Raw genomic sequence first — 25,053 nt, forward strand, 5'->3', positions numbered from 1 at the left:
TGAGACCTGAACTTACTGAAGTGATAAGTGGAAAGGAACTATGTTATATTATTAGCTGTCAGGAGAATACTAAGAAGTTATACTCAAAGCCATTCTTTTAGATAATTTTGTTTTGGAATGACGATGCTATTGCTGTAATCAGTCTTATCTTGAATGGTTTATCATAGACTGTTACTTCTCATAAGCAGTTTTTCTTTGTTTTCCCAATCTGGTTAAATATCCAGTTGAAAGAATTGGTGGCTATGGAGAGATACTTTCATATCATTGATCTCCTGTGGCATGTTCTTCTTTCCGTTTGTGCATTTGATTCAACATTTTTTTTTACCTCTATCTTTGCATCTTTTTATTGTCTTAACATTTACCAAATAATTGTAGATTCTATATTGCCTCTTAATATATGCTTCATCTTTATCTTCATGAATCGATAGTGTTGAATATTTACGTTTCTCATGTGAATTAAGTATTAAAATACCTTACTAGTGCTCATTAGTACAAAGTTTGTGATTTTATTTGTGAATAATTTTGCTATAAGTGCCCTTCAAGCTTGAAGTTAGCCCTTGTCTTTGGATGCTATTGAGAAGACCCATACATAATTTGTTTTGCTTTTTCTTTTTTTGGAAATTGGTTGGCCTAGCTTGTATTTATAGGACTGAGGACTGCACGTATGTGAACATTTATGTAGGGTAGATTTCGAGAAGTGTTATTGCTGGTTTGAAAGGCAAGTGATTAAAAACCAAATTGCCCCCCCCCCCAGCCAAAAGTGCCTTTTGCTTTCCTGTTGTTACCCCGTGTACTGTCAACACTAGATATTATTAATCTTTAAAGTTTTGCAAATGATATGAACAAAAATGCTCACTTTTGTTACAATTTGCCTTTACTGTAATAGGATGGTAAACTTAGGTTTACTAAGACATTAATTAGGGGCAATTTGTTTTTACTAATTATTTGCTAGGATGGGCTTGTCAGATTTGCACTGTAATAATGTCTTTTATTTTATCTATTTTTAGAGCTTTGACAATTTCAAAACACAAGCTATGGCTTGAGGTGAGAAGTGAGGCAGGAAAGCTGTCCTGCTGCACAGCAGATACCGTACTTCAAATGCTATCTCCATACTGTTAACTGGTTTTAATCTATTATTCAAATCTGTGTGCCAGCTTCTCACCCCTCATATTTGAAAATAAAAAATTTCCAGGTTTTCATGGTTCATTTTGAAGAAATGTGTTTGCCTTTTATCTGTAAACTGTACAGTTCAATGGATTTAAAGTCGGTTGTTATGTTTTAGAGCAAAACCTGGAGGGAAAATTAAAGTAAGTATGTTAAATAAATGGGATATAATGCTTTCAGTCAATCATCCAAATTTGATGAGACAAAGATATTTCAAGTCTGTAGACAGTTTTATACCTACTATTCTTGGGAGCCAAGAGCCGCTGATATGCATGGAGTTTGCAACAAAAGAAAGTTAACTTATCTGTACGAAATTATTCTTCCAGGCCCAGACCTCTTTTCTGCACTGAAGCATTTTTTTATATTTTTGAATTTCACATGAAATTCTATTACAGGCAGAGTCAACATCTTTAAAATATTTTTATTATGTAAGAATAGTTGAATTGTGGTAGTTTATATTTTAGGAGTTCTGCTAGGGAGTAGAGTCAGTGGTGGCATGAATTTCTGACATATGACCGAATTTTTTTATCATATGAGCCGCTTTATCTTTTTACAAAGGCCCAGGAATGATGGGATATTGTGGTAAGCTCATTTTCTGTTTTCTAATCCTTCAAATTTTGGTCATACTACTTTAAAAATGTCATGTAAATATGAAACAATAATAAGGATCTCACCTAGATGTTTTCCGAACTAAAACCCAAACTTGATGCCTTAAACGTGCATAGCATGTAGCTTTACTAGTCGTAGGGTATTGTGGAGAGATTTTTAAAATTAATTGGCACAGCATTCCTATGTAGTAGGTGGAAGTAGAAATGGGAAAGTGGAGCCAAATTGGTTGTTTTTGTTTTTTTTGGTATTGAAATGAAAAAATAAGGATACAGCCAGATCTGAATCTCACTCGAGAGGCCCTGTGTAAAACCTATTCGTCATTCTCCCAATTATGACTCTCTTCATTAGGGTTAGACTGACTGTTGACTTACATATCACTTAAATGTCTGTGTTGAGCATTGGTGTTTGCTGGTTGAGGGATCTTTATTTTATGTGGTGATTCCACTAAATGGTAACCATATGCACTGTCCTGAGAAAGGAAATTTGAGCAGAGAAAGTTATAATTCAGCCTTCAACACTGACTTGGTCAGAAGTCGAAGTTTTTAAAGGCTATTAAAAGTCTCACCAAAACATTGGTTAAAGCCCCGATTACTTTCTTTATGAGAAAGGGGGTAGAGATCTCTGACAATAAGGTCTCTAACATTACTCAATATTAATGTAAGGATTTCCTTGTGTTTGGGTGAGTGGCTCGTTTGCTGTGGACTTGGTAAAAGGCCAAACTGACTGTTTAAATGATGCTTAGAATGAAAGAACTGGTTAATACATCTGAAATCAGTAGTTAGAAATGATAGAAATGATAATGTCCAGCTTTTTTTCCTAAATAAAGAAAATGGCAGAAAGAACTGTCTTTACTCTTAAGAGTATATTTTAAGAACTGTGGAAAACCCAAACATTGACCTGTATACCTTCTTTATTACACCAAGTCTAGAAACATTTCAATAGGAAAGGGGCTTCATATTAATGAAAAAGATAATTTTTTCTTTTTACTTTCAAGATGCATTTTAATTACCTAAATTAGTTATTTTTTTCGAAGTGTATTTCAGTCTTACAAAACCGAACTGTTGAACTTCTTAAAGTGTAGCTGAGAATATTTGATTCCTTTGCCAATCTGCTATAAGATTTTGAATAAAAAACCTCAAGGCAGATCTTTGCCCTTCCTCTAGGAGGTTGGGTTATGGAATTCTGTTTTACATGGCTTCAGCATTTTGCAGAACTCCCTTCGTAAATGAAAAATGATCCATCACCCATCATGCTTGAGCTGAGTCAGGAGCAACTGCTGAAATAAGCCAGAATGTGTCTGATATGGGTGAAGTGGAGCCCACCAGGAATCCCTCCATGAGAAAGAAAACAAAACAAAGAAATGTTTAAATGTGAGCTTGGATGGTTTCCAGTTTTACCAAAATGTAAATAATGGCTTCAGTTGTGAATTTTATTTTTCAGTACATTTACTCTCTATTACTTTGTTCAATGGGTTTCTCTAGATTGTGTATCTAACGCTAGACAAAAATGATGAGATTTTACTGGAATAGAAAAAAATGATGAAAAATAGGAAAAGAAACTTGGGTAAATACATTAATGATCTTTGCAAAAGCACCTGGTTTCTTATCCTAGGATTCATGTCAGGGCTATGCAAAAATTGCCAGAACAAAATTGCTTTTGATTTATTTTAATGTTTTTAAAGGTAGAAAAGCCATTTGTTTATACGTGTTTTAGGGGAGATGAGGTGAAAGTGAAGGTTTCCAAGCAAGAGTGATAGGACAGTGCTATGATCATATACATTCTTAGCCTTAAGTCACTGTATTGAAATAAAATTCTTTGCTGAAGTTACTAGTTAATCAGCCTGGCTTTTATAGCTCTGTCCAAAAAAGAACCTTTCCTATTGCTGGCATCAAGTCTAGGAGACTTTGACATGTAATATGGTTGGAAGTTTACTACATTTTGTCCACAAAAGATGCAGCACCCCGTACTATCACCTGGGTGAGATGGGTAATGAACGCTGTCTTTGTTGAGCAGTAGCTTGAGGTTATGCTGATTGAAGGGAGCTGTACTGTATGATTCTGAAGATGTCTAATCACACTTCATTTGAGGAGCCATTTAATGTCATGGTCAAGAGTAGAGAACCTATATAGTACCTGGGTTCACATCCTGACTCTGACACTTTCTTGCTCTGTAACTCTGGGAAATTTTAATTTTTTCTAGTATGAGGCACTTTTTATTAATATGTTCCTTTTACATTTTAATGAACCTCTTTTCATCTGTGAAATCATTTCTATGGCTGTTTGGCATGTAATCATCCATTAGCTCCATAATGAGGTTGGATGAAGTCACATATGTACTGTCAGGGCTGCCCAGGTCTCAAAGGCTTATTTTTGGACCTCAGCTTGTACCTGAGACCTGAAAATTAGGCATAGAGACTTGGATTGCTTACGTCTGTCTTCTGGGTACCCTCCCACAATGGACATATGCTTGTGTGTATTGGAAACAGAGGATTGCCATCCTGTTTTCTTTTTCTCATATCTATTGGGTTGGCCAAAAAGTTAGTTATGGAAAAACCTGAACGAACTTTTTGGCCAACCCAATACTTCCCTGATTCACGCAATTACTCTTAATTTTATTTCACTTATAGAAAGAGCACCCGACTAGTGACCCATAGTTGGAGATAATAAATGATTGAGTGAATAAGTGTATTTGCGTTCACACATACTGTATATTTGACTATTTGCATGCATGTATGCATGTATCAATATATGCTGGGTCACAGTGTAAAATATATTTCCCTTTGTTGTCTGAAAAGCTTGAAGCCCAGACTACAGGACCTTGAAAGCTCTCTCATATTCTCACTTTCTGATTTAGACCTCTGTCCAGCCAGACAGTCTGATGTGGTTTTAGATGTAGAACTGTCATTCAGACCCCATTTCCAGTTTCAGTTTCCTGGCTGTGGCCTATTGCCACTCGTCTTGATATATGAGAAAGAAAATCAAGTCATATGGAGGTGAGGCAGAAATGAAAGACCTTTGTTTGTAAGCTTTTAACCAGACTGTGTACTACCTATAATTTTCAAGGATACTTAAGATCAGAGTGATCTAACCCAAGGGTTGGTGAACTATGGCCTGATGGCTAAATCCAGCTTGCCACCTGTTTTTGTAATAAAAGTTTTTTATTTTTAATTTAATTTTATTATTATTTGGCTGCATCGGGTCTTAGTTGCGGCACATAGGATTTTCATTGCAGCATGCGGGATCTTTCGTTGTGGCACCTGGACTTCTCTAGTTGCATCGCGTGGGCTTCTCTCTCCTTGTGGTGCACAGGCTCTAGAGCGTGCAGGCTTAGTTGCCCTGCAGTATGTGGATCTTAGTTCCCTGACCAGGGATTGAACCCAGGTCGCTTGCATTGGAAGGCGGATTCTTAACCACTGCACCACCAGTGAAGTCCCATAAAAGTTTTATTTGAACACAGCCATACCCATTTGTTAGGTATTCTCTGTGGCTGCTTTCTTGCTCCAATGACAACAGTTATGTGGTTGAGATAGAAATGATATGGTCTGCAAAACCTAAAATATTTATTAATTGGCTTTTTACAGTTGAAGTTTGCTGATACCTTGATCTAAAGTAAGGTGTTTCCTTATTGAAAGCATATCTGAAGAGTGTTCAGGGAAAACTGGTAATGGTAATATGATAATATTGTCTTTATGGGAACTCTCTTTAGTCTTTCTGGATAAACTATATGGAAACCATAAGTTTCTTTCTTCGACTTTTGCTGTTTAATATGTGCATAGGTTTGCATTTGTATAGCATATATACAGAGTACACTGTTAAGAAAGGAACATGAAAAAATAAGGTGCTGTTAAAAAAAACTTGTTGAGTGTTAGGGGCTTTACATGCATTATCACTAATCCTCATACAACTGTACTGTAGCTATTATTATCTTGATTTTATTGGGAAGGAAATTGAAGCTCAAAGAAATAAAATAGGAAAGCTGTATATGTGCTTAGCCATCTCTCCAGGCTTCATCTAGAAATGCTGTCTCTTTCTTGTACCATCTGAGTGGTGGTATGTACCAGTTCCTTAAAATTCCTTAAGTCTTCTTAATTGACGTTTAGGAGATGTTAATATTGCTTCTCTGCAAAGATGGAGGGGAGTAAAACTGGACTTACTTTTCTATGCTGGTTAATTTAGTCTTATTAAAAGAAGATTATTCAGTCAATTGGAGTATAGCATTTGCTTCAAATCATAGACAATTTGAATAGAAGTCTTACTAGCTAAATAATCTTGGATTGTATGTATTAAACATATATTCTTGGCTAGAAATGGAACTCTAGAGATGAACAATTAGATAATTTATGGGTGTGTTTGAAATGAGCTCTTCTCTCATCATTAAGAGTCATTTGTATCTATCAATAAATGTTGGGTTTGGATTTCCATCATGTGTTTCAAGTTCCTTTTCCTTTATGGAGGAGCTAGGCTCAAATAATATTTTCTTCTACTACTTAACTACTAGCAGGGCAAAAGAGTTTTTTTCTGGATCTGAAGTTGTTATCTTTTAAGGAACTCTTATTCATAAATTTTCTTATTTTTCTTCATTAGATCTTCTTTGTTATTGAACCAGAGTGACGCATTAAGACCAGTGACTCATACTTATGACCTCAAAGGCATTCGTCCTTTGCATCTACTTGGATTTGTTTTCCTATTTGAATTTCAGTACTTAAATTGAGAACAAGCATTGTTTATCCTTAGACTGGAGGTAAACTTCTAAGCATTGACTATGTTAAGTCAATTCTTATTTTGTATCTTTAATATTCCCAAAAGTTGAAAGGAAAAAAATATTTTAAGATATCCCAGTAGATTTCAGAGGAAATATGAACTTTATTTAAAAGCATCAATTTTTACACTTTGTAAAAACCTGCTTTTCTGGGAGAAGACAATATTGACTCAGATTATGAATGGAATTACATTTAAGAGATTCAGTAATAAGTTACTTGTCTGTTCTTTTAAATTTTTTTGTGTGACATGTATCGGCTTCTTTGTAATGAGTTTTGGGGCTTATACCAGTAAAATTATATTATGGTTCTGATTAGCGTAGACAAAGATGATCTATTCAAAGTTAGTTTAACTCAGTATTGCATGTGTCCTAATGTGACATATATTAATCTTTCATTGTGTTCTTAATGGAAGAAAGATTATTTCAAAGTTGATGATCACTTACATGAGCAAATTTGTGTATCACAGCTTAATTCACAATTGGAAAATATTAATTTGCCCATTTTTGAGGGTCATAAAACAACAGTGTTAAGGACATTGCATTTGCCAACATATTTTGTCTAGGACTTTACTCTTACTTTTCAAAACCCTGTATATTCCAATCATTTTAAGAAAATAATAACAAAAATGATCTGTATTTTGAGCTAAATGAAGCTTGTTCTTTACAAATAGTAAAGAACCATGAAAGATAATTCTGTGTGTTTCTTGCTATTAGATTCAATCAGAAAATTAAGACTGCGTAGGTGCCTTGGAGGGGAGAATGTGGAAGGTCCTAGTACAATAGCTTTCAAAAGAATGTCCTCCATAACATGTTCACAGTTGTCCAGGGCCTTACTGACCTTTTATTTTTCTCCAATTCAACTTTGTTCTAAATTAACCTGACCCTGGGTTTTATTGAAAAGTTTGATATCAGAAGGGATTTGAGTTTAGTATTCATTCTTTTATGATTCCACAGAAAGAATCTCTATTTCCATACTCTCTCATAGAGCTGTCTGTTTAAATAAACACTCAAGAATCTCTCTAAATGCTAGATGTTTAGGCAATATAATTTTGGGGCTAGGAATACTTCTATTTTTTGTACCTAATGTTTCTTAATGCCTATCTTTTATTTGAGTTGCTTAGGAATGTAAAGAAATTCAGGCAAGTCCAAATTAGCTTGACTTTTATTTTCAGGTGAACAGCTTGCAAAGCCCCACAAATGGGTTGTCATAATGGAAGCAGACCGTTGCAGTGAAAGATCTGTCCTTTAGCTGACTGACTGGCATAGAGGAATTAGCAATCTGTGAAATGGCTCTTCAGAAGTAATTTTCCTCCAAGGGTCAAGGAACTTGCAGTTGCCGTTTTGCTGAAATGATTTTGCTGTACTCCCTGTAGTCCTGTCACCAGTAGCAAATACAAAAACTGAAAATGTAAGGTGTTTCCTTGTTCATTTTCATCCCCTCTGCCTCAGGACATTTCTTGAGCACCATTTCAGTATTGCCTCCTTTTGTCTAGCTCAGTGAAACTTTAAATTCATAAATTATGTTTTTATTTATGAATTAGAACCTTGCTGTTTCTCTTTTAAATAGATCATAATACTATATATAAAAATGTCTGAACAGAGGAGCATGTGTATAGAAGACTATGTATTAAAGAAGACTTTGTTTTTAGGGCTTTCTAGTGAGCCTTAAATGGTAAACTGGGATTATGCAAAATGGAATTAGCTCAAATTATATTATGTGCTATCCGTTGTAAGGTTGAACCAAATTATCTACCTCCGTTTTCCCCCATTACTCTTTAAACTCTACATAACTGTTGTTATTATTGTTGTTATCATTATCATTATTATTATTAATGTGGCTTGAATTGTGTCATAGTTCTGGATAAAATCCTTCAATGGCTTCATACAATTATAGAATAAAATCTAAATGTTTACAGTATCTAAAAATCTTTCATATTTAGTTTTGTTTCTGTTTTGTCCCCTACATACTTTTCATGCTCATTACACAGAATTATTTGAGATTACTTGAGACTGTCCAACATCTCATGTTTCTTTAGATTTGTTATGCCCTTGCTTTTGCTTTTTTTTTTAATTTCAATCCAATTTCCTTTCTGGCCTGGCACATCCTTACTCATCTTTAGGCGTAACTCCGTGAAGCCTTCCAAAACCAACTCAGGTATAGGTAGCCAATTCATTTGTCATTTGTGTTCTTTGTGACTTTGGTCATACTGTTACGATCCCTTGTAACATACTGTATATATATACTCTCCCATGCATGTCTGTCTATCCCATTCATCAGGCCAATAATAGTATTTTTTTGTATTTTTTATACCCAGTCTGATACACTGTATTAGTCCTTAACTTTGAAATACAAAACTCTTTACAAAAAGATTCATAAACATCTTTTACCAAAGATTTATTCCTATGTTACACATGTGGTGGATAGATGTATTGTACCTCTTAGATTAGAATTTATTGTAAATTATAAAATAAAAAGTCATCTTTAAAAAATTCTTCTATCACTCAACTCAGATCGACCAGGAACTTTCCCCAAGACTCTTGACTGATTCGGGAGTGAAGTGCAGCAAATAACAGGGGTTGACCCACTTATTTTGTATAGCTCTTCCTAGTTGTTATTGCTAATAAGAATCCTGGAGGCTAAAATTAACAGTGGCTATGAAGGACAGCAATTAAGCCCATTTGTCTTCCAAATGAACCAATGTAGGTTCCATTGGTAGTTTAAACTTATATACAGGGGTCACTCACAAAGGGCAGTGGAAGCCCTGAAGGTATGGGTTGCACAGCAGTAAGTTATTTTAGGATTGTGAGAACAAATTATATATTGAGAAAAACTTTCCCCTTGCTATGTGAAGATTCATTTCCTAGCAACCTCTTTTCATTGATTAGTTTTAAATTAAAAAATAAATCATTTTTCATGAGAGCATTTATATAAAGTCTGTTTTAGGCATATTTAAAAGACAACATTAAGCTTTCAAGCTGCTGAAGTTTGGTTATTTTAAAGGATTGATGTGGTCATAAGAGTGGTTCAAGGATACCCATATATATATATTCCACTTTTGAAAAAGGTTCTTTGGGCCATAGTGTCATCTGGACATTTCTGATTTTGCCTTCTTTGCATGTAATGCTGGCTTGTCTCTGTCATTGGTGAGGAACATAACTTTTTCATATTCAGATTGATAAATTTTTGATGAGGAAAGTGAATTCTCTGTTTACAGAGAAGAATTTACAGGCCTGAAGTTTACCACCCCCTAGCCTGCTGTTTGGTCAGAGAATTCACTGAGTTTCTTCACAGAGATCCCCATGGAAACTAAACAAATAAGCTACTTGAAGGGAGACAGGTTATTGGTTTTTCTCATTAAACCTACTGCTGAATTTTCATTAGTTCTAATCCATTTTCTTTCAAGATTAGACATATAGGCCAGTTCTGATTTTCATGAATTGAATAAACTAAATATGTTGAGTTGTGTGTGCCTGTATATGTAGGCTGAGAAGCAAAAGTAATTATTCTACTTGTGCCATAAAATTACCCCAGAAAATAAAGCCAGGAAAAATGACTGATGTAAAGGGGAAAGGCTACCTCCATTTTTAAAAAAGAGGTTATTAAATAAAGTGGAAGTAGTGAGAGTGATTGTAGGCTAATCTGATCAGTTTTATGCTTCGTTCAGTTTTTCCCACTTTTAAGTCGTAATTGTGTGTGAAAGCAATCTAAATGAAGTATGGAAGCATGTTTCACTGACCTCAAACACTTTAGACCTCATAAAGCTGTAAGTATTTCATTTGCTATTATGAGTGGATTTCAAAGTGTTCTTCTAAAGCAAGAAATTGGGTAAATTTAATTATTAACTTCACCTTTTTGAACTTGCTGTATAAAGAAAGACAATTTTCACTTTTTTCTTTCCTCCCCTTCTCCCTGCTAAAGTTGTTAAAAACTATTTAGATTGAAGGTGGTTTGTATATTTCCGGAAAGCCTCACTATTACATATATCTTCTAATATTATTCATATCTAAAAATCTCAGCCTTACTTCTGAGGCTCAAACCACTATCTTATTCACACAAGATACGGATAGAAATTTCATTTTATGTGAACATTTAGTGAAAATAGTGATAAATAGGAGTACATTTATTATTAAATTTATGAGTACCACATTGTACACTTCAGTATAATGTTTTCTTCTCCAGCACATTCTAATGTTTAGAATGTAACAGTAGTTCTTCTTTTCCCCTTTCAGGTGGCTGTACTTTTGATGATGGTCCGGGAGTTTGTGATTACCACCAGGATCTATATGATGACTTTGAATGGGTTCATGTTAGTGCTCAAGAACCTCATTATCTGCCACCCGAGATGCCACAAGGTGAGAATCCTTCTGTTTATCCAGTGTTGGAAAAATCCCTCTGGAATGAATAGCATTTTCTTATGTTAGGTATAGTACAATAATTTAATTATTATAATAAACTATTGTGGTCAAACTAATTGACCCCATCAAAGACCCTCGATGGATTCTTTGCCTTTCCCTCGATAACTTTATATAATCCTATTTTCCTCAAGAATGTTCACTGTATCTTCATTATCTCTAACTCTGGAAAAATAGAAACATTAGTTTTTTTCCCCTCTGTTCAATAAAAAAGCAAAATGGAAATGAAACCAAGTAATAAAAAAAAAATGAAGAACAAACCAAATAGTCTAAAAATGAGTTCAGCTCACTTAACTACCTATTCTATTAAATCACAAGATTTGATCTAATTAGACTGAAGGGAAACATCTTTATTTCATGGTAGGGAGAGAGCTTATCTCATTCCACTGGCCATGAGCATGCCAGTGGCTCTGAGGAGAGGCAGCCTGGAGACCAAACTGTCAAATGGAGAGATCTTTTCTGAGTGGATTGTAGAAAAATAGGGCTGAGCCCTACTTTCTTTACCTTGACCTTGTTATATCCTTTGAATTTTGGTTTTGTGAAATAGTACATCTTCTTATTGTTTAAGCCAGTTTGAACTGTGTTTTCTCTTAACTGACATAGGATATTAACATATACATACCATTTTATACACTACAAGACTAATGTTTGTGCCTTCAATTCTGCATATTAATTTTGAATTAATTCCAAGCTCTGTGCATATATGTTTACCAATAACTTATTAAATTGAGAAATTGAAAATGCAGACAGGAATTTTAAAATACTAAAGAGAATGAATTATTTTTCTAAAATTTAGAAATAAACCAGCATTGGAATATAATTATGTATGATCACATATATAATATACAATATAATTATATTTAATAATGTAATACATTAGTAACTATTTAATAATATGTAATCACTTTATTATAGTATATTATCATACATAATTGATGGGATGATTGCCTATTATTAGTAACTTAAGTTTTAAAATATATTTTCAGTATTTTAATCATGATCATAAACACTTTATAACTAATTTTTCTTATTGGTCCACACTGTGATGTGCTGTTTGAGAGTAGGGTGAATTAAATCTACTTTTTATTCTAAATTGTCACTTATCCCCACCCCACCCCCCCCCCCCCCAGACTTTCCATTTTGGTATCCATAAGTTTGTTTTCTAAGTCTGTGAATCTGTTTGTTTTATAAATAAGTTCATTTGTATCATTTTTTTTAGATTCCATATATAAGTATGTCATACAATATTTGTCTTCTTCTGTCTGACTTACTTCACTTGGTATGACAATCTCTAGGTCCATCCATGTTGCTGCAAATGGCATTATTTCATTATTTTTTATGGCCGAGTAGTATTCCATTGTGTGTGTGTATGTTTATATATATATATACACATATACACCACATCTTCTTTATTCATTCATCTGTCAATGGACAATTAGGTTGCTTCCATGTCTTGGCTATTGTAAATAGTGCTGCTATGAACATTGGGATGCATTATCTTTTTGAAGTATGGTTTTCTCCAGATATATGCCCAGGAGTGGGATTGCTGGATCATATGGTAATTCTGTTTTTAGTTTTATAAGGAACCTCCATGCTGCTCTCCATAGTGGCTGTACCAATTTACATTCACACCAACAGTGTAGGAGGGTTCCCTTTTCTCCACATCCTCTCCAGCGTTTCTTGTTTGGGGACTTTTTAATGATGGCCATTCTGACTGATATGACGTGATACCTCATTGTAGTTTTGATTTACATTTCTCTGATAATTAGTCATGTTGAGCATCTTTTCATGTGCCTACTGGCCATCTGAATGTCTTCTTTGGAGAAATGTTTATTTAGGTCTTCTGCCCATTTTTTGATTGGGTTGTTTGTTTTAGACTCATTTAGTTGTGTAAGTAGGTTTGTATTTTTCTGTCAGAGGTACATAACCTTATTTCTCTGGTATATTTTAATTAAAGAAACTCCTGTAATATTTCACCTGAGTTTTCTCTGTGGTACATTTAGACTGAATTTTTTATATAAAAGTAAAAAGGGTAGGCTGGGATGCACATATTTTGACTGTTTATCATCAGAGAACAATCAGAAAGATGTTGATTTATGGAAATGTTACCATTGTTAATTACTATTGAAGATGGGTAATGAATAACTGAAGAGATACTGCTCTGGTGACCTTGCTGGTTCACCTTTGATGAACAGCTTAATCGGTGGTTACAGTACGGGATGATGTGCACAGAAAATGAAAGTGTTAGAAATTCAGCCACATCTTCCAATTAATAGGACATTAATTAATTAATCATGCAGAGGAGGGAAAAAGGTCACAGCCACTTTATTTTTACCAAATATAATTTGTGCTTGGTTTTCAGAGAAGGTGAAAGAAAGCATCCATGTATATATTCTTTTTTTACTGTTCTCTTTTTACAATCTATACTGTTTTTTTCATTTTCCTTTTGATATTCCTTTAAAATGCTCACTGAACATTATCTATTCATAAATTGGGAAAAAGGAGACATTTAGATTTATCTTATTAAAATTTTATGAATGATAAATTTATTTTAAAGTAAATAGTCAGTAAAGTTAATGCTTACTTTTTTCAGTTATTAAAAAAAGAGAACTCAAACATTTACCAACTCGAAACTAAGAAGGCTGGGCCTGTGATGCACACTTGTTATTGAACTCTCTTTACAATACTTCGACATTGTTAATTGACTTCTGTTTATTGATGTTTTTGGAATGAAAAGGTAGACGGGAAGATGAAAGAGAGGGTGAATAAATAGATTAGAATAAGAAAAGAATTGGGCTTCCCTGGTGGTGCAGTGGTTAGAATCTGCCTGCCAATGCAGGGGACACGGGTTTGAGCCCTCGTCTGGGAAGGTCCCACATGCCGTGGAGCAACTAAGCCTACGTGCCACAACTACTGAGCCTGTGCTCTAGAGCCCACAAGTCACAACTACTGAAGCCCACGTGCCTAGAGCCTATGCTCCACAACAAGAGAAGGCACCGCAATGAGAAGCCCGCACACCGCAATGAAGAGTAGCCCCCGCTCTCTGCAACTAGAGAAAGCCCATGCGCAAACAATGAAGACCCAACGCAGCCAAAAATAAATAACTTAATTAATTAAAAAAAAAAGAGAAAAGAATAAGAAAAGAATGAAGATGGGTAGAAAAGAAGAAAATTATTTCTTCTCATTTGAAGACGTAATGCTGTCAATAATTGCTTAAAGTGTTCTTCAGCAAAACTGCCTTTGTCAGGTGACAATGATGGTGGCTGAAAGGCCAGCTAAGTACGTTTAAAATAGCATGCAAAAGAATGAGTATATCCTAATGGCCAAAAATCATGTGAAGGTGTGAGCACCTGCTCAACTCAGTCATCAAAGGAATGCAAATTAAAACCACATTGAGAAACATCTACACACTGAGCAGAAAGATGAAAATCAAAATTTGAGTGTTGGTGAGAGTATGGAGAAAGTAAAACTCTTCATATACTGTACTATAGTCAGGTATAAATCTGTACAACCACTTTGTACAGCCTAATGACCCAACAGATCCATTTTGGGGTATATGCCCAGCAGAACTGAGTACACATGTTTTCCAAATGACATGTACAAGGGTATTTACAACATCAGTATCCAAAATAGTCCCAAACTGAAAACAATCCAAATGTCTGTCAACAGTGCAATGAATAAATAAATGGTGATTAGTCACATAATGGAATATTACACTGCAGTGTAAATGAACAAACTGTTGCCATATATGATATGGATGAATTTCACACACATAATCTTGAGGGAAAGAAACACAAAAGGATAATGTACTGTATTTCACTTATGTAAATTTCAAAACCAGGCAAAACAAATTGATGATGTTAGAAGTCGGTATTATTTACCTCCAGGAAGGGCTGGCAGGGGTTGTGGATGGTTAGTGCTTGGAAGGTGGCATGAAGGGGGCTTCTGGATGCTGGTAATACAGTCTTTCTTGATCTGGATGGTGTTTTCACAGGTGTACTCAAACTGAAAATCATTGAGCTGTACAATTATGAGCTGTGTACTTTCCTCTAGGTATCTTATATGTTAATAGAAAATGGCAAAAAACAGAGTAAATAAAACCAATGCTCACAAGGATACTTTGGGGAAACTAGGCTAAGAATTAAAAAATGTTATAGATTAGGATGAAAGATATATAATAGGATACCTCAGATGGACTCAAACTCCTTTTTTCTCACCAACCTGGACCCCCCACATTCAAAGATAATATGATCTTTGACATCTTTGAGCCTTTGTATGTTCTCTTCCCTCTGTTGAGACAATTCTCTGTTCACTTACCACTCACCAAACTGCTATCCATTCTTACTATGTCTACTTAAGTTCCATCTGCTCTGGGAAGATTTTCCTGGTTGGCATGGAGCTTTTATATAATATTTCTTCTATCTTCACATTCAGATATGCTCCCCACTGTACTTGATACATATTTCAATTGCTATTATAGTACTTTTTTTTTTTTTTAAGAAGATGTTGGGGGTAGGAGTTTATTAATTAATTAATTAATTTTTGCTGTGTTGGGTCTTCGTTTCTGTGCAAGGGCTTTCTCTAGTTGTGGCAAGTGGGGGCCACTCTTCATCGCGGTGCGCAGGCCTCTCACTATCGTGGTCTCTCTTGTTGCGGAGCACAGGCTCCAGACGTGCAGGCTCAGTAGTTGTGGCTCACGGACCTAGTTGCTCCGCGGCATGTGGGATCCTTCCAGACCAGGGCTCGAACCCATGTGCCCTGCATTAGCAGGCAGATTCTCAACCACTGTGCCACCATAGTGGTGGAAGCCCTATAGTACTTTTAAAAATACCTCCTTCTTTCCACTAAACTATAATGCCCTCATGAACATAAATCATATTTTTCATCTTTGATTTCCTAAGGCACTATTTCATTTTACTTAGGAAAATTGTCAACTTATATAATGTGGTTTAAATATTTTGGTCAAGGGTTAAACAAAAAAGGTCTTTCTCTTGCTAAAAAATTAATTGAATAAGAAAAAATACTTCATTTCCCAATATTATATTCAGCTCAGATTTTAATGTAGTTAGAAGACCTTCACATACTTACTAATATTTAGCTTTGCCTTTATAAATGATTTCACCTGTTTATTTTTGATATAATTTTAAATGTTATTAATACTAAAGAAGGAGCTCCCTTTTAGGATCTCGCTCTTTCTTTTGTCTTTTACTAGTCGAATTAATCCCAGTCTTCTACTCTTCAAAAGTCTAGTCTATAAAAATCAAATCCATAGAGAATGAGAAACATTGCAGGGAACTGGAAATTGTTCTTCTATCTCAAATATATCTGTGTTCATGACCTTGTTTGTCAGTTGTTCCTCCATACTTGTGACATCATGAAACAAATTCATTGGATAATTTTACTACATGTTCTGACCTAGATCTGAGCATAGAGATCATGATTGACATCTCAATACATTTATCTTCAAGTGTAATTATAACTGCTTTTACCTTTTAACAGGTTTTTGTAAAATGACTAATTGAATTTTAGAGTCTATAGAGTACCCATTTGACAGCATAAAATTACGCTACATTGTATCCTACCTTGAATTTGGTACCTTTCACTGATAATAATGTAAATCACTATACAGAGTTCCATCTGTAAAATGGAATAGAATAGACATTCTTTCTGTCTATGTATCTATCTCTGTATCTAAAAGGCTTTGTCATTAAATTAATCTGAAGATTGAAGTAAGAAACCATTCCTCCTTTGTTGTAAAGCTTAGTGAGGTGTGATTCAGTAGTTTAAGGCCCTACTAGATCTCAATTTTGCCCCCTTATCAAATCCTCAAACTAAAATTTAGAGAGCAAATGGCATTACACTGAGAACGATAAGAAATGAAATGTGCCTTTATATTTACATATTATTTTTAGAACTGTGTATCCTTTTTTTCTTTCTTTTATTTTTATCCCAGAGTTTAAACGTAGATTATTAGCCACGTTGTTAAAATAAGGCTTGCTTTCTTCAATATCTATTTGGAGACACTAAATGTGTTTTGTACTCGATAGTGAGCATGCATGGGTCTCATGATTTTGTGCCTGGCTTTCTTCTGAGAGTGTTATATAGTGAAAATTGAATAAAATATTTGATTTATATGATAACATATATAACTAACAGAATTTCAGCTAAGTTTTTCTATGTAATTGTAATAGTCTCTTAGCTTTCTAAGACAAGACTTAGGCAAAATTTACTAAATAATATTAGTATCCAGTGTATCATATTTTAATATATCTAAGAAATTTCGAGGGAGTTTTTTTGTTATCTTACCATTTCTAACCTATAGTCTGTCTCTCTGGGAACCTTAGTCACTCATTAAAATGAGTGGATCACCTTGCCTAATATTTCCATTACCCTCTTGTAGACAATTGATAATAAGGCATTTGTTTCTTTTTTGTTTAATTGATTTTTGTTTATATTTTTTACTTTAATTTTTTTATACAGCAAGTTATTATTAGTTATTTTATACATATTAGTGTATATATGTTAATCCCAATCTCCCAATTCATCCCCCCCCCATCTTCCCACTTTCCCCCTTTGGTGTCCATACGTTTGTTCTCTACATATTTGTCTCTATTTCTGCCTTGCAAACAGTTCATCTGTACCGTTTTTCTAGACTCCACATATATGTTTTAATATACGATATTTATTTTTCTCTTTCTGACTTACTTCACTCTGTATGGCAGTCCCTAGGTCCATCCACATCTCTACAAATGACCCGAATTCCTTCCTTTTTATGGCTGAATAATATACCATTGTGTATATGTACCACATCTACTGTACCCATTCGTCTGTCGATGGGCATTTAAGTTGCTTACATGACCTCGCTATTGTAAATATGCTGCAGTGAACATTGGGGTGCATGTGTGTTTTTGAATTATGGTTTTCTCTGGGTATATGCCCAGTACTGTGACTGCTGGGTCATATTGTAATTCTGCTTTTAGTCTTTTTTTTTTTTTTTTTTTTTTTTTTTGCGGTACGCGGGCCTCTCACTGTTGTGGCCTCTCCCGCTGCGGAGCACAGGCTCCGGACGCGCAGGCTCAGCGGCCATGTCTCACGGGCCCAGCCGCTCCGCGGCATGTGGGATCCTCCAGGACCGGGGCACGAACCTACGTCCCCCGCATTGGCAGGCGGACTCTCAACCACTGCGCCACCAGGGAAGCCCTGCTTTTAGTCTTTTAAGGGACCTCCATACTGTTCTCCATAGTGGCTGTATCAATTTACATTCTCACCAACAATGCAAGAGGGTTCCCTTTTCTCCACACCCTCTCCAGCATTTGTTGTTTATAGATCTTCTGATGATGCCCATTCTAACTGGTGTGAGGTGATACCTCATTGTAGTTTTGATTTGCATTTCTCTAATAATTAGTGATGTTGAGCAGCTTTTCATGTGCCTCTTGGCCATCTATATGTCTTCTTTGGAGAAATGTCTATTTAGATCTTCTGCCCATTTTTGGATTGGGTTGTTTGTTTTTTTAATGTTGAGCTGCATGAGCTGTTTATATATTTTGGAGATTAATCCTTTGTCCGTTGATTTGTTTGAAAAAATTGTCTCCCGTTCTGAGAGTTGTCTTTTCGTCTTGTTTATGGTTTCCTTTGCTGTACGAAAGCTTCTAAGTTTTATTAGGTCCTATTTGTTTTTTTTTGTTTGTTTTTATTTCCATTACTCTAGGAGGTGGGTCAAAAAAAGATCTTGCTGTGATGTATGTCAAAGCGTGTTCTTCCTATGTTTTCATCTTAGGGTTTTATAGAGTCTGGTCTTACATTTAGGTCTTTAATCCATTTTGAGTTTATTTTTGTGTATGGTGTTAGAGAGCATTCTAATTTCATTCTTTTATATGTAGCTGTCCAGTTTTCCCAGCACCACTTATTTAAGAGACTGTCTTCTCCATTGTATATGCTTGCCTCCTTTGTCATAGATTAGTTGACCATAGGTGCATGGGTTTATCTCTGGGCTTTCTATCCTGTTCCATTGATCTATATTTCTGTTTTTGTGCCAGTACCATATTGTCTTAATTGCTGTTACTTTGTAGTATAGTCTGAAGTCAGGGAGTCTGATTCCTCCAGCTCTGTTTTTTCCCCTCAAGACTGCTTTGGCTATTCAGGGTCTTTTGTGTCTCCATAGAAATTTTAAGATTTTTCATTCTATTTCTGTAAAAAATGCCATTCGTAATTTGATAGGGGTTGCATTGAATCTGTAGATTGTTTGGAGTAGTATAGTCATTTTCACAATATTGATTCCTCCAATCCAAGAACATGGTATATCTCTCCATCTGTTTGTGTTATCTTTGATTTCTTTCATCAGTGTCTTATAGTTTTCTGAGTACAGGTCTTTTACCTCCTTAGATAGGTTTATTCCTAGGTATTTTATTCTTTTTTGTTGCGATGGTGAATAGGATTGTTTCCTTAATTTCTCTTTCTGATCTTTCATTGTTAGTGTATAAGAATGCAAGAGATTTCTGTGCATTAATTTTGTATCTAGCAACTTTACCAAATTGATTGATTATCTCTAATAATTTTCGGTGGCATCTTTAGGATTCTCTATGTATAGTATCATGTCATCTGCAAACAGTGATAGTTTTAGGTCTTCTTTTCCAATTTATATTCCATTTATTTCTTTTTCTTTTCTGATTGCGTGGTTAGGACTTCCAAAATTATGTTGAATAAGAGTGGTGAGAGTGGACATCCTTGTTTTGTTCCTGATCTTAGAGGAAATGCTTTCAGTTTTTCACTCTTGAGAATGATGTTTGCTGTGCATTTGTTGTATGTGGCCTTTATGATGTTGAGGTAGGTTCCCTCTATGCCCACTTTCTGGAGAGTTTTTATCATCAATTGGTGGTGAATTTTGTCAAAAGCTTTTTCTGCATCTATGGAGATGATCATATAGTTTTTATTCTTCAATTTGTTAATATGCTGTATCACACTGATTGATATGTGCATATTGAAGAATCTTTGCATTCCTGGGATAAATCCCACTTTATCATGTTGTATGTTCCTTTTAATGTGTTGTTGGATACTGTTTGCTAGTATTTTGTTGAGGATTTTTGCCTCTATATTCCTCAGTGATATTGGTCTGTAATTTTCTTTTTTTGTAGTATCTTTGTCTGGTTTTGGAATCAGGGTGATGGTGGCCTCATAGAATGAATTTGGGAGTGTTCCTTCCTCTGAAATTTTTTTGGAAGAGTTTGAGAAGGATGGGTGTTAGCTCTTCTCTAAATGTTTCATAGAATTCACCTGTGAAGCCATCTGGTCCTGGACTTGTGTTTATTGGAAGATTTTTAATTACAGTTTCAATTTCATTACCTGTGATTGGTCTGTTCATATGTTCTATTTCTTCCTGATTCAGTCTTGGAAGGTTATACCTTTCTGAGAATTTGTCCATTTCTTCCAGGTTGTCCATTTTATTGGCATAGAGTTGCTGGTAGTAGTCTATTATGATGCCTTGTATTTGCGGTGTCCGTTGTAACTTCTATTCTTTCATTTCTAAATTTATTGTTTTGAGTTCTCTCCCTCTTTTTCTTGACGAGTCTGGCTAATGGTTTATCAATTTTGTTTATCTTCTCAAAGAAGCAGCTTTTAGTTTTATTGATCTTTGCTATTGTTTTCTTTGTTTCTATTTCATTTATTTCTGCTCTGATTTTTATGATTTCTTTCCTTCACTGACGTTGGGTGTTTTTTGCTCCTCTTTCTCTAGTTCCTTTAGGTGTAAGGTTAGATTGTTTATTTGAGATGTTTCTTGTTTCTTGAGGTAGGCTTGTATTGCTATAAACTTCCCTCTTAGAACTGCTTTTGCTGCATCCCACCGTTTTTGAACAGTGTTTTTGTTGTCATTTGTCTCTACTTTTTTTTTTCGTTATGCGGGCCCCTCACTGCTATGGCCTCTTCCTCCGTGGAGCACAGGCTCCGGACGCACAGGCCCAGCAGCCATGACTCACGGGCCCAGCCGCTCTGTGGCATATGGGATCTTCCCGGACCAGGGCACGAACCTGCATCCCCTGCATCGGCAGGCGGACTCTCAACCACTGCACCACCAGCGAAGCCCTGGTAGAGTTCTTTTTTTGAAAGCAATACTTCTCAGCACTCAAATATGTAAAATTGATAACAAGGAGCCACTGGTTCCAGAATCTGCTTGCTTTGTACTTCCTACCTCCCTTCTCTACCTGTTTCCTCTCTACCTTCCAGCTCCATCAAGATGGCTTCTCTGAAAAATACTTAACAGAAGTAAGGCTCCAAGAGACATTTTGCAAACAATGGTTAGATGCACACCAAACACTTTGAGATAAGCATCTCTGAAATGAGGGTACTTGCTACCATTACCTGTGACTTACTGGTAGTTTACTGGGTTTTACTATACCAGGAGCATGAGATATATTTTTAATCCTCACATGAACCCTACAAAATTAGTGACGTTTTAGACATAAGTAGAGTAAATAACTAGGTGAAAGCAACCGAGGGGCAGAGTTTGGAGTTAGGTCTGTTTGTCTAACATCACAGTTACTCTTGCCACAGTGCCCTCCTGCTTCATAGTTGTAGTGCGGCTGATAAATTTCCTTGACTTGGTCTTAGATCTCTAAATCCTGTATAACGTCAGCTCTATATTAGCTTTAATCTAGAATGATTTCCTACTACTTCATTTAAAATACTATTTCTTTCCAAAATTTAAAAGCTTTAAATGATTGTGTCTTAATCATCATATGAAATGAGATCTGAGACTCACTGTTGTTTGGAATTTCTGCTGAGCTTCAGGGTTTCCTCTGTGACATTCTCACCCCCTAGTGAGATGCTTTGTCCTTTTTTTGATTTACCTGTATGTTATTTTTAGTTATTTGATGAATACTTGCTTGCGTGGCTGTCTGTCTAAGCAAACTTTTTGAAACACATATATTATCTGCTGTCTCATTAGAGCATGTATGGTAGCAGAAAAATTTTTGGATTAAAGAACTCAGACTAAAGGTTAGGGTTTGAAAATAATCTTGAGACTTTTTTTGCAATGGGGTATTTTAGGACTAGAATTATGGGCTTATTTCCATGTGCTCTTCCAAAACCATGTCATCATGTGTCTGTTGGTGCTTTTGCCCTTGGCACAGAGAAGACAGTTTACCACATTTAAGTTGCTTATTAAAAACAGTGGGAGTTGGAGGCAGTGCAGGGTCACAGAGTGAAAGGCTGTAAAGGACTACGTGAAGGGTGAGTTACTTCATGAGGTCCAGTTTTTAATGTAAGTACTATTACCCTTGTGGACATAAATGCAACATGAAGAATATCCAAATTACAGTGGACAGAAATGGCATGCTGAGACAGGAATATTTTCCTGTTATTTCAAGTATGAAATGTATCTAGGTTAGATATGTCCCGATATATCTCAGGGGAAGAAAACAGGCCAGTATTTAAAAAAAAAAAAAGAGGAAGAAAAGAAATTAATATTGGTGTCAGTGCTAGAGAACTTCCAACCTCCTAAATGAATTAGGGCTAAGAATACGGAGTACTCTCAAAGACTATGCAGTCACCTTTAACATATGCCTTAAAATAAAATCAATACATGGCCCAAGGAAACAAAATTACTTTTCCTTGGGGAGAGTGTGACTAAAAGTACAGTTACGACCTTATACTTTCCTCTCTAAAAGTAAACTTGCCTCATGATGACCAAAGAACTCTCTTAGACACTCTCAGCTTAAAAGCTTTGTCTTCAAACACAAGAAAAATAACAGGGGAAATAATTATGCAAAAAAGCAATGAAATCTAAGTGATTAAATTAGAGATTATTTTAAAATATGTGACGTTAATTTTCTCATATAGTTAACATTGTGAAAAATATACGGCTATGCATATATATTTATCATTACATAAAAAGATACTTTGGAAATCTTGGAAGATTTTCAGTTTTCCAACCTTATGTATGTTGAGAGTATGGTGGTATGTTAGACCTCTTCCCCCTACTTCAGAAAGGAAATTACTGATTGAGAAATATTTCTCAACAAAAGTGAATGTTTTATATATTTAGAGCACGTGACAACTTATAAATGCCAGCAGCATCATGAAGTCTTCACCTCGGGACAATAAAAAGATATGCTGACTTGCTTCCTGTTGTTTATGAGAATAAAATTAAATAGGACAGTTCCACAAATTTCATAAGGTCAATTATATATTTCTGTACCTCCCTCCCTTCCCCAGTTCTGAAACAGTTGGTGAATTAAATAGAAAAGTAGAATGGCAAATCTGGCTATTTAAAAATTATGTTTTGAGTGTGTGATTTTGTCCAAGCTAGGTTAGACTTAATAGATAATTTTAAAAAAATGCTTTTCTGACCAATTCTATCCATTCCTAGGCATTTTTATATGACATTTCACTTAATTCTCATAAAAGCCCTTTCAGGTATGTATTAATGCTTGCTATAGATGAGGGAACTGAGGTTCCTAGAGGTCAAATAAGTTTCCAGAGGTTTCATGTCTTGGGAAACTCAAGATTGGGAATCCAAGTATGTAGAAATATAGGAGAAAGATCTCAATTTTGAACTCTATGTAAACAAATTGGAGTACAGATCCTTCTTTAGAGGATACACACAAAAAAGCTTCAGGGCGGACTTGGAAGTATGGCAAAAGTTAATCTGTCATGCTTTCTCCAGCTCCAAATAATGGAAAGCCCAACTCAAAATGTCTTTAAACCATAAATAAGGAAAGCTGCTTTCACATAACAGGAGGTCCAGGATTGTCTAATTAAGTGGTTCAGTGATGTCCTCAAGGTTCCACGTTCTTTTGTCTCTCTGCTCGTCTACTCTTAAGTTCATCTTTTAACCTCAGGCTAGCTCCCCTCATGGGTATAAGATCTGCAGCTATTCTAGGTATTAATTTCAGACATGAAGAAAAAGAGGTTGTCTCTTCCTTATGTCTGTTTTTATTTTTTTAGTCAACGTAAAGAACTTTTCTGAGGTACTCATCAACAGATTTCTCTTCTTGTCCAACTGGCCAAAATTATGTCCCATATCTATGCCTAAACCAATCAGTGACGAGCAGAATAAGACATGATTGGCTGATACTATAAAGCCTGTCCTCCTCCCCTAATTGGAGCTGAGGTTGAAGTTAATGCCGGTTTCTCCTGGTACATGTGGCTAGCCAGGTTGTAATGGAGTAAGGACGGGAGGATACTGGGGAGGTAAACAACGGTGCCCATTACAAAACTCTAATGCAGATATAGTAGGAGAGATATATAGGTAGTAGAATTCAGAAGCTGTGATATTTAGAAGAGTGAACAAATAAAGCAGTTATTATAGCAGCATGATATTCTCTTGTCAGCCTAGTGTGAGTTTTTCCTTGATTTCAAAGCATTTACTGTATCTGAAACTTGAGAAATGGGAAATCTTCCCGCCTTAGTAAATTTGTTTTCTAACCGCAATTGTTACTATTGAGAGTTTTTATATTCTCTTTTTTCTTATGACATAGAAGAAATAAGCCAACATAGTTTATAAAAACTCAAAACCTAAAAATGACTGAAGTATTATATAATGTAAATGAACACATGCTAAAGATATGTTTAATTCATTCATTCAGGAACCAGCACTATAGTAAGGCTGGTTCAAAAGATTATAGGAACAAGGGAGGCATTTATAGTCACTGAAAGAAAGAATGCTGAAGTAAGATTCCTAATTTTATACTAAATAAATTAATGTCTAGCAGGGCAATACATTTGAAACCTTTGAGGTTATCTTTACTACCAAACAGAAATCATTTGCCACTCTACTAGACAAAATTTATTTGTATTTTTCTCGTTTAAGTTTGTATTGCCATGAGCTTTCTGCAAATTAACATCTTCTCTCACAGATTTATGAAATGTCTTAATCAATAATGAATAGTGACTCAGACAAAGGTACATACAATTAAAGAATCAGCTAATTCTTGGGTGAAGGATATGTAGTCATTCTTTTGCCTAGTTGCAAGTTTTGGAACTTTTTTTAACAGTTCCCCCTTATGATCGTAAATACTCTCCAAAGATAATTCTTGTTAAAAACAACAACAAAAAAAGATGGTTGAAATATATGGAGCATACCAAACAATTATTTTTGGTTTCTGTGGTCTCATA

General features: G+C 35.2%; 1 protein-coding gene across 4 annotated transcripts in view; it reads left to right on the top strand.

The window, feature by feature from the left end:
• Positions 1–25,053, top strand: part of PTPRK (protein tyrosine phosphatase receptor type K) — a 576,017-nt gene that overhangs the window by 119,186 nt on the left and 431,778 nt on the right. For all 4 annotated transcript variants that reach the window (XM_032651570.1, XM_032651569.1, XM_032651571.1 and 1 more), the window contains exon 2: positions 10,762–10,884. In XM_032651570.1, coding sequence (XP_032507461.1) covers positions 10,762–10,884 — 123 coding nt within the window. The remainder of the gene's footprint in view (positions 1–10,761; positions 10,885–25,053) is intronic.

Source organism: Phocoena sinus, chromosome 12 (genome assembly GCF_008692025.1).
Source record: "Phocoena sinus isolate mPhoSin1 chromosome 12, mPhoSin1.pri, whole genome shotgun sequence".
Taxonomy (NCBI): Eukaryota; Metazoa; Chordata; class Mammalia; order Artiodactyla; family Phocoenidae; genus Phocoena; species Phocoena sinus.